This window comes from Blennius ocellaris (assembly GCF_963422515.1).
Source record: "Blennius ocellaris genome assembly, chromosome: 14".
Classification (NCBI taxonomy): Eukaryota; Metazoa; Chordata; class Actinopteri; order Blenniiformes; family Blenniidae; genus Blennius; species Blennius ocellaris.
Window position 1 is genome coordinate 19,653,113 of NC_137663.1, and position 14,807 is coordinate 19,667,919.

Genomic DNA, 14,807 nt, shown 5'->3' on the forward strand with positions numbered 1-14,807 from the left:
CAACTGTCACCCTACCTTGTCATGACACAGAGGCAATACCAGAAACAACAGACCATTAATGACGGTCCTGGTTCTGTGTCCTCCAGATGACTCTTTGGTGGCAAGCCCTCATCGTCTGCTGTAGCGTGTTGAGCTGTGTGGAGGCCTCTCCTCTTTCTCCGGTCCTCCAGTGGAATAAATATCACAGCTCCTTTCGCCTGACAAGATCCACAAGAACTCGTGTGCAGCAGCTGCTGAGTAAATATGTGAGTTGCAAGTTTTGCGTAGTCCTTGTGCACCTTCAGCTACAGATTTCCCTTGAAGTACAAATCTTTATTCATTGTTCTGCTTGATTTGATAGAAGGAACAGCAGTTGGGGAATAAAGAGTTTGAAGACAGGAGCAGGCAGTTGAACGACCTGCCGTCCCTTTCCACAGACTTCTCCCGGTGGCTGAAGCTGACGGTCTGTATGAGTCTCTCAATACTATCTAAAAAAAATTACATTTTCTATTTAAATTTTGCATCCTCAAAGTTCTCTGAGAATTTATGCAGTATTTTCCCCAATTTCAACTAAAAATAGAGACAATATCACTGTCAAAATATCCGCTCTTGCAAAGCGTAAAAGCTCCAAACATTTGTGAGGAATTCCCCTTTTAGACATTCAGGCACAGCGGCGGGGTGGTTGCGCAACAATTACATTTTGTAATCGTGTGGTTGTCTCTTGTTGCCTGCTCAGGACTTGACGAGGCTGCATGCCGCTTTCCGGGACATGCAAGCCTACTGGAGTAAGTTGGAGTGGAAGAGAAAACAGCTGGAGAAGGAGGAGAGCGGGCAGATGAAGGTGCAGGCGGCGGGAAGCGCTTTATCTCAAAACATCAAGGACATTCAGCTGGACTTGGAAGACCTGATGAACCATGTCAGCAGCCAGGTAGCTACAGTGATGTAATCCACCAGTGATTTATGGCACACCAAAGGGAAAAATAAACACAAAACAGGCCCTTTTCTTTAATGAAAAATTATTTCAAGAACTGTTTTGCCTTCCTCTTCAGATAAGTTACATGAGAGACTCTGTGATAAATACCACCTCTGCGGCAACACAATCGCCACCGGACCAGGACAACAGCACCGAAACCGTGTGGGACAGCCGAGTGGAGGGCTACATCATTCTGAGAGACCTGGACCTTTACCTCACCAAGCTCGCACGAGATTTCCTGCTCTTGGCTTCAGAAACACACTCATAAACACAACACTGAGGGGAAATGAGACAAACCGAGAAAAAGGAGGAATAAGTTTAACTGACCTTTAAGAGCTTTGAGAAAAAAACAAAACTGGAATTATAGCTGTGAACGCTTTAATCAGTGTCAGTTAATGGCGTTGTTCACAGTTTACACGGAGCTCGTCCATTTTTTTTCTTGTTTTTTCCTGATTTATTATTACTGTATATTTAAGGGCTTACTTGGGTATTTCCCTCAGTTTCTGTCTTACCTCTAACTGTAAGTTATAAATAAGCTGCCAGAAACGAGTGACAACTTCCCAGAATCCTGTTTTCTTCCTCCCACGCCTTTAAACTACTGGACTTTCCAAAGATATATTTGCTATTTATTGACATATTTATTGACATGTTATTTATTTTCAAATGGATTTGATTAAGCTCTTTTCCAAGATATGAAAACAGTATTTTACAGGAGATTTTCTTTATATTTGATAAATATTGTTGGATATGACAATAAAGAGATGAAGCGTTGCAAACAGTGGTGACTTCGTGTTATGATTCTCAAAAACTTTCAAACTTTGCTTATTGCTAGTTACTGCAGCACTGAAGACATTTTTGTTACACTGAAGATGAACAGCATGTGACTTGATAAGGGACCTTCTTTCCGTTGAGGGAGCGGTGTATGCTGAGTTTCATCTTGTCAGCTGCAAGCGAACAAACACACACTTCTGCATGGCAATCCTCCAGTCAGCTAACAGGATTACTGTTTAACTGGTCGTCTACTTCTTCATGTGTCGTTGATCCGAGGGGCAGTCTAAAGAGTCAAATCAGATTGAACAGTCAGCTGACTGAAATGGTTCTGGTATGAAAACATCCCCAGAGGCAGACTCCCCACATGATACGACAACCCCTGACTCACCACGAGCAGATGTCCTCGCTTGCCTTTGGCTACCCTCAGCTCCGAGCCCCTGACGAAGTCGATTATTCCTTCCTTGCCCCGAGCCACAGAGAACCGAATGCTGCGTGAGAAGTTACAAACAAAGAAAACAAATAAGATGGATAATTGTATTGATGAAAGAGAAGCAGAGGGAGGAGAGCTCACCTGCCCGGGCAGATATTGACGTAGTTGATCTTGCTGGCCATCATGGCTAGCTTTGTCACCACCTCGATCACATGATGGCTGTGCAGCACAGCGTCGCCCTGAGCAAGAAACAAACGAATCAAAGTGGATGCATAGCTATGCATTTGTAAACAGACGTGACTGTCGTGTCCTATAGTACCTTTTGTTTATTATCTTCAGTTGGCATGTGCAGAACAAACATCCCATCGCTGAGGGAGCTCACTGAGATGCCTGTGTTTAAAAAAGCGGGGGGGGGGTTATACAATAGAAAGGAACTCAAAATAATTGTCATAAATTCCACTCAATGTCTTGCTGTGGCTCATGCTGCAGCCAGAATCAATGTTTACCTCTCAGAGCTGCGTAGTCGATCTTTTGTTTGATCTTGGTTCGGTCCACCAGCACGGCGAAGGTGTTGGTGAGGAGCAGCTGGCGTACGCGAGGCTTGAATCCCCTCCTGTCGTACTTTACCACTTGTACAGCATACTGAGAAGCACAAAGCAACGAGTCAGTGCCGGAAAACCTGTATCATTGTTATTGAGCCCTCAAAATGTCAGAATGTAGCCCCACCTGCACTTTGTCACTGCCGAGAGTCTGGATCACTTTCAGACTGATTTGCTCACGTTCTGCATGAAACAACAAAAGGCCTCAGTGAATGGTATGTTGAACCAGTTTGAGATCAGAAGCAATGAGCGCATGCGGGGGGCCATTTGCTGGGGTGGATGCATGTTATATACCTTTTTTCTGGTCTACTTTTGAGCACGTACCAAGTCTTGAGTCCAAGAACAGTCGTCCGACACTTTGAGGGTAGCTGTCCTTCTGATCTTTGAAGATCTCACTGGCAAAGACTTTTTGCATCATCTACAGAAAATGACAAAGTCAATCATGATGAAACTGTATGAGATCTGTTGATTTACAACAAACAAAGATTAGGACGTCTACTCTGGTCTACACACCTGTTTCTTCCATTCGGGCTGGACGCTCCTGCAATACTTGATGACCATGTTGCGCATGTTTAGCCTTTGCAGGTGATCTGAGGCCTGACAATTGGGATTGACAGGATATTCAATAAATGAGGAAGACCACAGATTGAGGATTTAAGATCGGAGAGGGATCTTATCTACATCTGTTTGTACCTCAATGAGTAAGGATGGAGGAGTTGGCCAGCTCTTGTCCAGAACGTTCTTAGGTAGGTTGTTTCGCAGATTCTTGAGGAATGAGCATCGCATATGATCGAGGAAATAGTCATTCTCAGGGCAGTATTCCTCATTACGGTAAATGAAGCCCTTTATGAATCTGAAAGAAGATTTAGGTTACATGCAAAGTGCTGTAGCTAAAGTAGGTGCAGGAACAAACTGTAAGGAAGCATCAGCTAAGCACCTCCGTATTAGATCAGCAGCCTGACGGCGCTTCTTCGCTTTCCTGCGTCCTTTCATCCCTCGCCACGCAGACTGGATCACTATCACTGAACATACATATACATATGCATATGTTAACACTAGGATTACTTTGAACACTCTACAGGAGAAAATACTCAAAAGTAGAGAACAGCTTAATGGCAAAGGGCCAAAACAGAAAAATTGCATGAGTAGATTGAAGGACAAAAGACATGTACAGGAGTGTGCATGGTGTGACACTATGTCCTGGAAGACAAGCCTGCAAATGATTGATGGTCATCCAAAGAATTTTTATGCACTCATGCAAACTAAACAAAATTGATAGTTCCGAAAAAAATTACACAGAAGAAAGTCAAAATCTGCATTTCTGAGATGCTAAAAGTGTGCAAAGGAGCACAAAACGATCTAAAAACAAAAACAAAAACACAAAATGAATATACAATAAAAAAAAATATACAAAACTAATAATGCATTAGATAAGGTTCAGTGATTTCCCTCAAAGGAGAGACGATCAGACTCCAGGTGCTCTGACCTGCTCGTCTGATGCGTTGGTATTTGGCTCTCTCCCTGTAGCCCCTCCATGACGTCTGCAGGGTCAACGCTGGAACACAAAGGGAAGAACGTGAAGCTGCACTCAACTTTTCCATGGAGTCCAGCTGCTGGTATTTCTGGCACAGGAACTGATTTACAGTTCAGCGTTTGATTCATCACACCTGCGTTCCTTCCATTGTACAGACCTGAATATCTCTCATACTTCATATGTGATTATTTAGTGTGAACTGTTTTCATTGTGATAGGGACAATGGCTGCAGTGAAAAGACATTTTATTATATCCCCAGAATAGTTAAAACATTATGTCCCTGATGCATTTAATGCAGGTTTAATGCATCAGGTTGTATTTAATGGTAGCATTTACTTGCCGTTTCCCCTGAGATTGACTTACCTATCTCTGGCTTCTTTGCTTCGAGAGCATCCTCGGTAGCAAAAAGAGTTTTTGGGAAGCGAATGAAGATTTTCGATCTGGAGAAAGCAAATTATCAGCAGTCATGAAGGGGTTTTTAGGTCATGTTCAATTTTAGATTTCCAAGAAGAGCAAATTACCTCCCCAGTTTGAACTCCTCTGGTTTGTAGCCCAGGTGGCCAACCAGTGTTGAGACTCCATCGACGAGTCGGCCGTGCCAGTTGGGCCACGTTTCTGGACACAGTGGCTTGTACCTGAGAGCATTTAGTTTATTCATCGTGACAGAAGGATGGTCATAGCTCAGAATCACTCTGGAACAATCACCTCTGCAGGAACGCCTCAAAGCGACGACGATAGGCAAAGCCAGCTCTTCGAACCCTCAGGTTTTCCATCAGGCCCAGGTACTTCACCTGGTGTCTTACCAGGACTTCATCAAATCTACCTGCAGTGAGATAAAAAAAACAAAACAGTTTTATTATTGAAATTAAATAAAGATTACAATGTAAATAGTACATATAGTTTTGTTTTTTTTAACCTCCTAGTTGTTTTTTCTTCTCTTTTTTTTCTCTTTACTTTATATTTACATCGCCAATCATACTGAATAATGTAAACATGTACCTGGTTGCTTGGCGTCATTGGGCTTTATGCAGCGTACATAGGACGGCTCTTTAGACATGAGGATCTCCATAAGTTTCATCAGGCTGTTCTTGAACTGAGTGGCAGCCTAAACGGAAGATCCAAGAGCTCTGAATTGAATCTCCTATAAACATTTGTGTGTGTGTGTGTGTTTGTTGACTCTTCAAAACAAAATAAATGGGGGTGTTTATTATCAATGTTTGTGATCCATAGGAGCACAGAGAGAGAGAGAGAGAGAGAGAGAGAGAGAGAGAGAGAGAGAGAGGGGAGGTTCTCACCATCTCGGGGCGTTTCTGGTCTATCACTTCCTCTCTGCGGAAGCAGTGACTTAGGATCTGGTTGTCTGACTGGCACATGACCTGAACAGAGACCAAACCACAGAAACACATGTCAGTGTGCCACACCCCTTCCTACTCCACATTCAAGAACGAGACACTGGTTTTTAAATGTTGTGGTGAGCTGCTACCTCTTCCATCACCCTCACCTCCTTCAGGTTCCTGTTCAGCGAATCATTGTTCTTATCAAGAAAACCTGAAGAGTATAAACATCTTGTTATCAAGCAATCAACAAGGGTCCTGCGCTATTGTAAGTGTCACCACTAGTATGTCACAAATGATAAAATACATGAATAAAAATGGTCATTAGATTGAATTTATTCACCACTACCACTTACCGTTCACATTGTAGTTGACCTCTCCAGCGTAGTGCAGCAGTCTGAACTCCTCCCTACTCATGACTCTGCGGGTTTTCCCATTTGCCAGCTTGTGCCTGAAAGCCAGTTAAATTAACTTTAATAAACATACACAAGTCTTGCATAGGTTTTAGTCCAAGACGAGGCTTACGTGATAAAATGGGGATGGCCGCCCACTTTGTCCTCCAGCTTCTCAAGAAAAGAGACATCACAGGTCTCCCCAGGTCTCAGACACTCCTCATCCTGAAAGAATTCACCCACTTAAACAACCAGTGACAGACTGTCAAAACACACAAACTTGCTGCTGTTACACGCACCAGAATGGAGATGATGCCTTTGTGCTTCTCCTCAATCAGGTCACATATGATCTTGTTGTCAAAGTATTGCACGGTCTCCCACTGCATTCAAAGGACATCATGCAACGTTGGCATAGAAAGAATTTTCCCTTACAAAATATTCTTTACCAAACTACTTTTGTAAACTCCTAATGTAAAGTATTAAAAACCAATGACAAAACCAAATTTACAAACTGACCAACAAGTGAACTCACTTCAATTCCTTCTGTTTCGTACTCTTCTTGCTCAGATCTGAGGGTGAGCTCGATAAACAGCTGCTGGAGCTTCTCATTGCAGTAGTTAATGCAGAACTGCTCGAAACTGGGAATTAATCCAGACATTTAATGAGTATGTCACAGTGAATGGTACACAAAACAGAAGCAACGAGGTACAATTTTGGAAAACATGCAATAAACAAAAAACAAACAAAACAAAATGACAGTGCGAGGAATGAAATGATTCAGACCTGTTGTGCTGCAGGACCTCAAACCCATAGATATCTAGGAGCCCTATGACGGAGGATCCTTTGCTGTTGTGGTAGATTTCATCCTGCATGTCATAAGGAACAGACCATGCATACAGTCCATGTAAAACATGCCATCATAATGAGTGCAGAGGCCCTTTGAGCTGTTACTGCACCTTCAGAGCCAGAGACTGGTTGATCTTCTCCACCAACCAATTGAAGGTCCGACCATAAACAGTCTTGGCCAAGGCGTCACGGGCAGACACTGCTTGCTCAAAAGTCAGTGGGCTGATCATCTATAATGCACAGACATGAGTGTGATTCAATTACGTAATGACACCGGGAACGCTTGAAAACCTGTGGACAACAAGACAACCACCTCTTCTCCTTTGGCCGTGAATTTCTTGTGTGTGAGTGCCTCCTCCAGGGCTGAGCCATCAACACCCAGCAGCTGCAAAACAACAACACATCTGTTCTCAGCATTGAAATGAGTGTTTGTGCACATTAAAACATCCAGTAATGCCAGTGGAATTCCTCTGACCCTTGCAAGAGTTGATATCTGGGTCTCTGTGGTGACATAAGTTTCTCCTTCCTCTCCTTCCCCGAATTGAGTATTTCCCAGATGTAGAACTCCAGCGATGATATTCAACAATTTCTGAGGTCAGACACACACACAGGCAAAATAATAAAAAAACAGCTGATAAAACCTCTGTTCTTTAAACTTTCAGTCTGACTTTGGAAATCATTTACATATTATAAAAGAGAACAAGACTGAGGTGTACGTGTGTTTTTTTTAATTTTTTTTACTAACCTGTACTTCTTCCTCACTGAAGCCAATGACAGGCAAGGCTTTCATCACAACTTTCCAATTGTTCTTGTCGCTGATAGAGCTCACTCTGGGGCAGTTCCCCTGAGAAGGATGGTAACAATAACGTACATCAATCTGATGGTATGCCTGCACAGACCTCAGTTTGAAAACAAGTGATGTGCAATATTGCGTCCTGCATACCTTCACCAGATAGGGGTAGCTCTGAGGATTCCTCTCCAGGTCAAGTGTGTTGAGGAGGTCGTTGTCTCCTCCGTCCAAGAGCTGATAAAAGATGTGGAAGTTTCTCTCACCGTGGTTCTGGTGCACCACACGAGATTTCTCCAGCAGGTAGTTCAGGATGTGACCTCCCACTGGCATGCCCTTAGAGATAAGTGATAATGACCAAAAGTAAATTTCAAGAGGTTTCAAAGCTTGAGGTTGCAGCCATAGGTCATGTTGCTCAACTGTATTTTTTTTTTAACTTGTTCAGTTTCATGCATCTAATAGAGACCATTGGAATCAGGCCTATGTTTTTATCGCACTCCATGGACATTCAACTCTCGAGCAAAAACAGCTCAATAATGCTGTTTACATAACTTCAGAGAAAATAGATTAAAGTGTCAAAAATAATAAAACGCCCTAAAACTACAATATCAACAAACTGTCTGTATATCTCAATCACACAGAGTTATATAATTAAATGTGATGTCCTTATAATCCATCCATCTGTCTTGTAGAACATCTTATCTCACAGGGGAGCAGGGAGCTGACAAAAGGTTAAACAGGTCACCAGTCCATTATGGGGAAAAAACAGAGTCAAACAGCCACTAACACACTGATACTCATACTTGTGTATATTCACGCATGATTTCGAGATCTATTAAAGTTGACACTCATATCTTTTTCACTGTGGGACCTGAAGAAAAGCCAAGAAGTAAAAGAAGAAAAAAAAATGTCAATTTCAAAAATCAACAAGAAAAGCAAAGAAGATGCACTCACCCTAAAGTCAAACTGGACATCCATGTATTTTCCAAAGCGGCTGGAGTTGTCATTCCTCAGAGTTTTGGCATTTCCAAATGCCTGAGCAAAAGAAAAGAGATGAGAAGTTTGGAGGGAGAGAAAATAGGGTAAAAAGTACAATTTTATTATATATAAATTTAAAACAAAATTTTAATATTGGCTGTTCAAATACCTCCAGAACCGGGTTGGACTGCAGAAGACGTTCACCAAGGGCAGCCATGTGATCATTAGTGGGGCAGGTGACCGCATAGTACAGGAGGATCTTTTTGGAGGCCTCTGTTTTACCTGCTCCGCTTTCGCCTGATATAAGAATACACTGGTCCTTCCTCTCGGTCCGCATGGCCCTGTATGTGTTGTCTGACAGGGCGTAGCTGGAGGGAAAACACAAGAGCAGCTTCAGTTATAGACCAACTTACAGTAATAAGGTGGTTGAATGAAGTTATATGAACAAATGTGAACTTCAGTGGAGTGGAAGTGGAAAATCAGTTGTTTTTCTGTGATTTATTTTAAAATGAGTGATAAGTTCTATGCAGTCAATTTTATTTTATTATACTATTGTATATACATAAAGGAGATAAGACAAGCTAATTTGTTACTCACTTAACAAGGGAAATTTTACATATACTTTCAATGTCTGTTTATTACAGTCTGCAGAGCAGGCACACATCCAGACATCATTGATTTTCAAAGGTCTAAAGATAATAACTTACATGTGAGGTGATATTTCATAGAAGCTGACCCCTCTGTAGCGCTCCATCTGTGCCTTGGAGTAAATCTCAAGCTCTTTGTAGGGGTTCATAGACACCAGCACAGAGCCAATGTATGTCTAAGCCAAAGCAATCACAGGGAAGCAGACAACAACATGTAATTTAGGTTTCATCACACCAGTTGAAATCCCCTTTAATGTACTGTAGAGAACAAGAAAAAGCGTCATTACGTAGATTAGGTTCTCTCTGAATCTTCGCCGCAGGTTCTCAATGAAGGCTGCCTCACTGTTGTAGTTTTCCAGCAAGACAAAGTCCTGCACTCCAACCCTGTCCCGGGCTGTGAGGGCGCTCTCCATCACCAGTCGCACTCTGCCTTCAATATCCACTTCCTACAGCAAGAGGAAGAAGACAGAACTTTGATGAATGTCCAGAAATGCCCTTGAAATCAGTCTGCTTACATTGGAACTGGTAAATGTTTGAGTGTGAGTTTCTCTGCCTTCATAAATTGCTTGGTTAATTTTAAAAGCTAAATAAATTCACGTTTTGCTGTTACGATGGTGTAGTGGTTAGCACCTATGCCTCACAGTAACAATATTGAACTTTAAGGCTTTACAGTGTTGAGTTTGCATATTCTGGGCATGCGTGTTATGTGAATTGGTGTTTGTGAATCGATTGCAGGTGTGAACGTGCGTTGTATGTTTCACTGTATTGATCCCACCTAATCTGTATGAAAAGGAATTACAGACGATGCATGGAGGTTTCAAAGAGGTATAGTGACTAGCATTCTTGATTCATATATGCATATATGATATCCCAGTTCAAGTCCAGAATTAGGGATTGTTCCATGTTCGTGAGCATGCCTGTTTACAGTTTACTTCCAGTGTCCCAAAAAAAAATATATGGAGAGGAGTGGGTGACTAAAAAATTTCCTCAAGACATGTGAGTGTGTGTGGATGTCTCTTTCAGTGTGTTTGCCCATAGTCAGCCGAGATCAGCTCCAGCAATCCACTGCACTGAGTTGAACAAAAGCTGTTCAGAAGAAGGGTGGAGAAGATGCATGGAAGTACATTTTTCAGTGGCTGTAATTACACCACGTTGTCCAATAGGGGGACCTAGCGGCCTATGCCCATTTCATCTGAAACTAGCAGCTCTGACTGTTTTAAACAGATGGACATATGACATTAAATATTAGAGTTATACTCACATAACAAATTATAAAGAACAAGCCATATAACAAAACAATATGCATTTCAATAACATTTCAAAAAACATAAAACACAAACAACCTGACATAGGACCACAAAGTTTTGTCAAGATGAAGACATTTAAGGAATCCCAATGATAAACAAACAGACAGATTTCTCTATTATGTGATGTGAGATAGCTTACTATGATGTATGTATAGTACACACAGCTCTGTATCAGCAGATGGGATTTGACCTGTGCTGTGGGACAGTGTGTATATGTCAACCTGCACTGGGAGGACAAACATCAGAGTGCAGGAAGGAATTACCTGTCAGCATAGCGAATTTGTCAGATATGCCCCGAAGTAAGGTTTTACACACACAACTACTTGCACAGACACATTCGGAGAGATAAAAAAATGCCAGTGGTCCATACTTACTGATGATAAATATCCAGAGGGAGATTATAAAATGTAATTAACATACTATGCCTCAGCTAAACTCACAGCTCTGAGTTCTTATTATCAAAGAGTCATTTGTGAGAGCAGCCCTTCTGGTTCACATTCATAAAAACATGCAGCAAGTGGAACAAAGGGGATAGACTTCCACAGGATTTCTGTTTTGCTTGAATGCAAAAACCTCTCAAGGGTCTCATTTGGCTGCTTAATGCCTAAAAGGTCATTATCTCTGAGCACACGATGCAGGAAAACCCTTAAAAAAAACAAGAGGACAACAGTGGAAGATGGCCAAGAAGTGAGAGCAAAGGAAAGCCGCCGGACGCCTCCACTGCTGCCCCTCCTCTCTGCTTCACCTTAGTATTGTTCTCTCGCTTTCAGGTGGGTGTCCTACAGATAGCAATTGCAGCTCACAAGTCAGAGTTTCCAAAGGATACACATTAGGAATTCCAAGGTCAAGTTTCGGGCAGGCATTCACTGGATACCATTAAAAAAAGGAGAATAGAAAAGGAAAAGAAACATACCCAGCTGGGTTGTGCTCCATCACACATTAGTGTGATGATAAGTGTATGCAAAAGATTTATTCACCTTATCTTCACATTATTTGTCACTTAAATGTGAGTTCTTGTTTTAGTTTGGTTTTAATGGTTTGCAGGTTATCTATTACTGGGATCTTTTACTTGGATTGGGGAAACAGAACAGTGTTTTCAGCATACACAACCTTTCAGAGTGGATAACACCGATCAACACTACCCTCCTCTGAACTTTAACAGACTTTTTATTTTAGATATCCTCTCTTTTAACTCATCTGTGATGTTGAGTATCTGTGGTGTTGACAGTGGAGGCACAGTGTCTCCCATTACTGAACCAAAAACTTTTAAAGTTGTCCAAAGATCTGTGGCAGTGACACATAGTATTGCGTCAACAAAACACTTCTTTGTCTGACAACTCCAAAACAGAGAAAACATTGTATTTACAGTTTCTCGCTGACCAGTCATAAGTTTGAGTTTATATCCAAAAACTATTAAAAACATTTGCCTCCAAACTACAGAAACTGTGGCTCGCAGCTGCCTGGATTGACCCAACCCCAACCCCAACCCCAACCCCACCTACATGCACACATGGATTTCATCTATTGTCAGGTGAGGTCTTTTCTCACTGGGTTAAAGGAAAAAGGAAAAGATTTAAAAATGTACATTTGAGTTGGGACCGAGGTTTACTTCAGGCTACAAGTCTGAGAATGGATGAGCAATCATTATAACCCCCGCAGGCTTATGTCTATTGGAGGAACCTGACGCCTGATCTCACCGACACTGGTTTTTGATTTGACTTAATGTTTTGAGGAGTTTCTGTGAAATCTGCAGAGGCTTTCAATTGCAGCAGGAGCAGTGAGAACCAGAGAGTATTTTAACAGTGGGACTTGGCTTTAGGCCTCATGAGTAAGCTCTGCTAGGCTGAGTACATTCAGATTGTCTTCCTTATAAGGCATGCCCCACCACTCCGTCCCAGGGCAAGCTGCTCTGGAACCACAGCTGGCTCCCTAAACACTCATGTGTCAGCAATGCCTATGGCAGAGAAAAACACCAATGTGCCTCTCTTTACAGTTTGAGATCAACTCCTACAAAAAAAACCCCAAAACAAAATATGCTCTGACTCATAAAGAGGAAAGAAAAATCTCCAAGTGACTCATTGTTGTGTTTTGCTTTTCCCTGTCTGCTGTCTCTATGGCTGAAAAAGTGGCTTATCCGATCTACTAGTCTATTGTTCAGGTTCAGAAAATTCACAATCAGAGCCATGTACAAGTCGTCAGTGGGCAGTGCTGAACATGAAAACAAAACAAAGAGCATCATAGCGTGGATCTTACCCTGCCCTGGTACCTCATCCTGTCCTGTTGTTGCTGGCGGAAGGCTTGACTGGTGGTTCCCCCTCAGGCTGCACCTCCTCCTGTGTCAGACGTCTCAGTGGCCGCTTCTCCTCCACATTTGCTCATGGGAAATTAGGCAACTTGACTTCTCTCCTCCCGAGTCACTTTCACTCAGTCTTGGTCTTCTTCTTCTTCTTCTTCTTTACGCTTTCCCTCCCTAACTCCTCCTGTGAGGAGAAAACACACACACACTCACACCCAAACACTAATGGCTCCTCCTGTTTATAACTTCAGTTCATCTTGCCCATGACAGGTCAGAGTAAATGACCGCCTCTCCATGAGTCCTTCTCCTTCCTTCCAAAATACTCTGTATAAAACAAGGGCAGGAACTCCACTCACACGTCACAGTCAGTGAGAGAGAGAGAGAAAAAAAGAGCCAGGGGGAAAGTATGCTCTAGGATAATGAAAAAAAGAGCCAGAGAAACAGGGAGCTTAGAGAGTTTGGAAAACGTTGCTAAGATCCCCAAGCTACAAACATGTAATCATTGTGCAGCTATAAAAAAAGCCAAAAAAAAGAGGGGGGAAAAAAAGAAATCACATGATGAGATCTCATTACATTCTTTCATTCTTTCTTTCGTCCTTCCCTCCTTGTTTAGTTTGTTCCCTCCCTTCTCTCCCACAAGCTGAGACATATTCACATGGGATGAGAGTTATGGAAGCATTTCGCCAGCAAGACTGCATGTCTCCTTTGGGCTGTTGACAAAATGGCTCCATTCAGATATGACAAGATAACGTCACCAGTCAGAGGTGTTATATTCACCTTCTGTTTAGTTTTCAAATGCAATAATTCTACAATCTAATGCAAAGAGTCAAAAGTTCAACCACGAGAAGAATACAGTGTCTGCTTGTCTTATTTATTATCAGTTTTCTCTCATCATTAATTTGTTCCTTCCCATTCTTGGCATTTTAGTAAAGTGCTGTTAAGGACATGACGCCCTTGTGAGAGAACAGCACCCTCCTCTGGTTTCCCCTTCTACAACTTTCCTCCTGCCTCCCTTTTCCGTGTCTCCACGCCCCACTCGCTTTCCTCTGCCAGCATCATCAAATACCCAGCACTGAGGAATCTGAATAATGCTACCCAGATGGAGAAATACTTTTTTTTCCCCTTGCTCTTTGGTTGCCTGAGAAGTGTAAAGGGAGGAGAGAAGAAAAAAAAAGTTTCACCCTCCCCACCACTCCTCTTGATCCAGTATGAAGTGTACACGGATTGAAATCATTGAAATATTCAAAACTTTTCATACCTTTGAGTGTCCTACAAAACCTCATCTGGTGTCCTGCTGTGTATTACACTTGGAAAGCAATCTTGCCTGGTGTTTTCTTTCGTTCCCTTGCAACTGTTCGGTCGGGAAAATGTATTCCTTGTGCCCTTTTGTTCACTCCTCCCCTCTCTGTGTCTCGCTATTCGGTCAACCCTGATTGATTGTGTCCTGTTGACTTGCATCAGTCGATGCAGAGCGCAAAAATCAAAAGAGGCCTGTACAATGAGCTGATGGTTTGGTCATTCAGCTGGAACATAGATGTTGTCTGCAGAAGAATGGTCCGTATTGTTGTGTGTCTTGATCAAAGCAGGAACAGTGACATACTTTTGAGAAGGGGTTCACCTTCTTGAAAAGCCACATGCAAATATATATATATATATATTTAAAAAAGCTTGAAATCTGTATCTATTGTTGGGTCAAATCACAGGTGAGCATGTTATGAATTTCTTTTCTCTCTCTCTCTCTCTTTTTTTTTTTTTTACACAAGCACATGTGGTTGAGGTGCTGCTTCAGTCCCCGATTTCCTTCCTCATTTGAGCCTTGTCCTTACTTAACAGTGCCATCTGGAACAGGCTACAGTTGCCTGAATTGCTCTGAAAAACATTCATTGTCCCACTGATATGTGTCACAGAATCCAAGAGCTGTTTGTGTCTCTCCA

At 42.2% G+C, this 14,807-nt stretch overlaps 1 protein-coding gene across 4 annotated transcripts; it reads right to left on the bottom strand.

Annotated features, from left to right (window-relative positions):
• Positions 1 to 969: 969 nt before the first annotated feature.
• On the bottom strand, positions 970 to 14,238 carry LOC308139104 (unconventional myosin-Ic-like). Of its 4 annotated transcripts, XM_080508445.1 has the most exons (33): positions 14,132 to 14,238; positions 12,831 to 13,057; positions 9,558 to 9,716; positions 9,331 to 9,446; positions 8,793 to 8,991; positions 8,600 to 8,680; positions 7,802 to 7,981; positions 7,604 to 7,702; positions 7,334 to 7,447; positions 7,172 to 7,243; positions 6,969 to 7,088; positions 6,796 to 6,878; positions 6,545 to 6,650; positions 6,312 to 6,392; positions 6,146 to 6,237; positions 5,977 to 6,071; positions 5,770 to 5,834; positions 5,582 to 5,662; positions 5,286 to 5,391; positions 4,992 to 5,109; positions 4,808 to 4,921; positions 4,650 to 4,726; positions 4,239 to 4,307; positions 3,690 to 3,774; positions 3,446 to 3,605; positions 3,266 to 3,349; positions 3,047 to 3,170; positions 2,880 to 2,935; positions 2,660 to 2,795; positions 2,473 to 2,543; positions 2,295 to 2,392; positions 2,112 to 2,211; positions 970 to 2,006 (listed from the first exon to the last, which is right to left on the bottom strand). In XM_080508445.1, the coding sequence occupies exons 2-33, from the start codon at positions 12,846 to 12,848 to the stop codon at positions 1,980 to 1,982; spliced, it is 3,186 nt and encodes a 1,061-aa protein (XP_080364571.1). In that variant the 5' UTR covers positions 12,849 to 13,057; positions 14,132 to 14,238; the 3' UTR covers positions 970 to 1,979. The 4 variants fall into 4 exon arrangements, with proteins under 4 accessions (XP_080364571.1, XP_080364574.1, XP_080364572.1 ...); XM_080508448.1 differs by lacking the exon at positions 14,132 to 14,238 and having other exon boundaries at positions 3,077 to 3,170; positions 5,788 to 5,834; positions 12,831 to 13,166; XM_080508446.1 differs by lacking the exon at positions 14,132 to 14,238 and having other exon boundaries at positions 5,788 to 5,834; positions 12,831 to 13,166.
• Between the last annotated feature and the right edge of the window lie 569 nt (positions 14,239 to 14,807).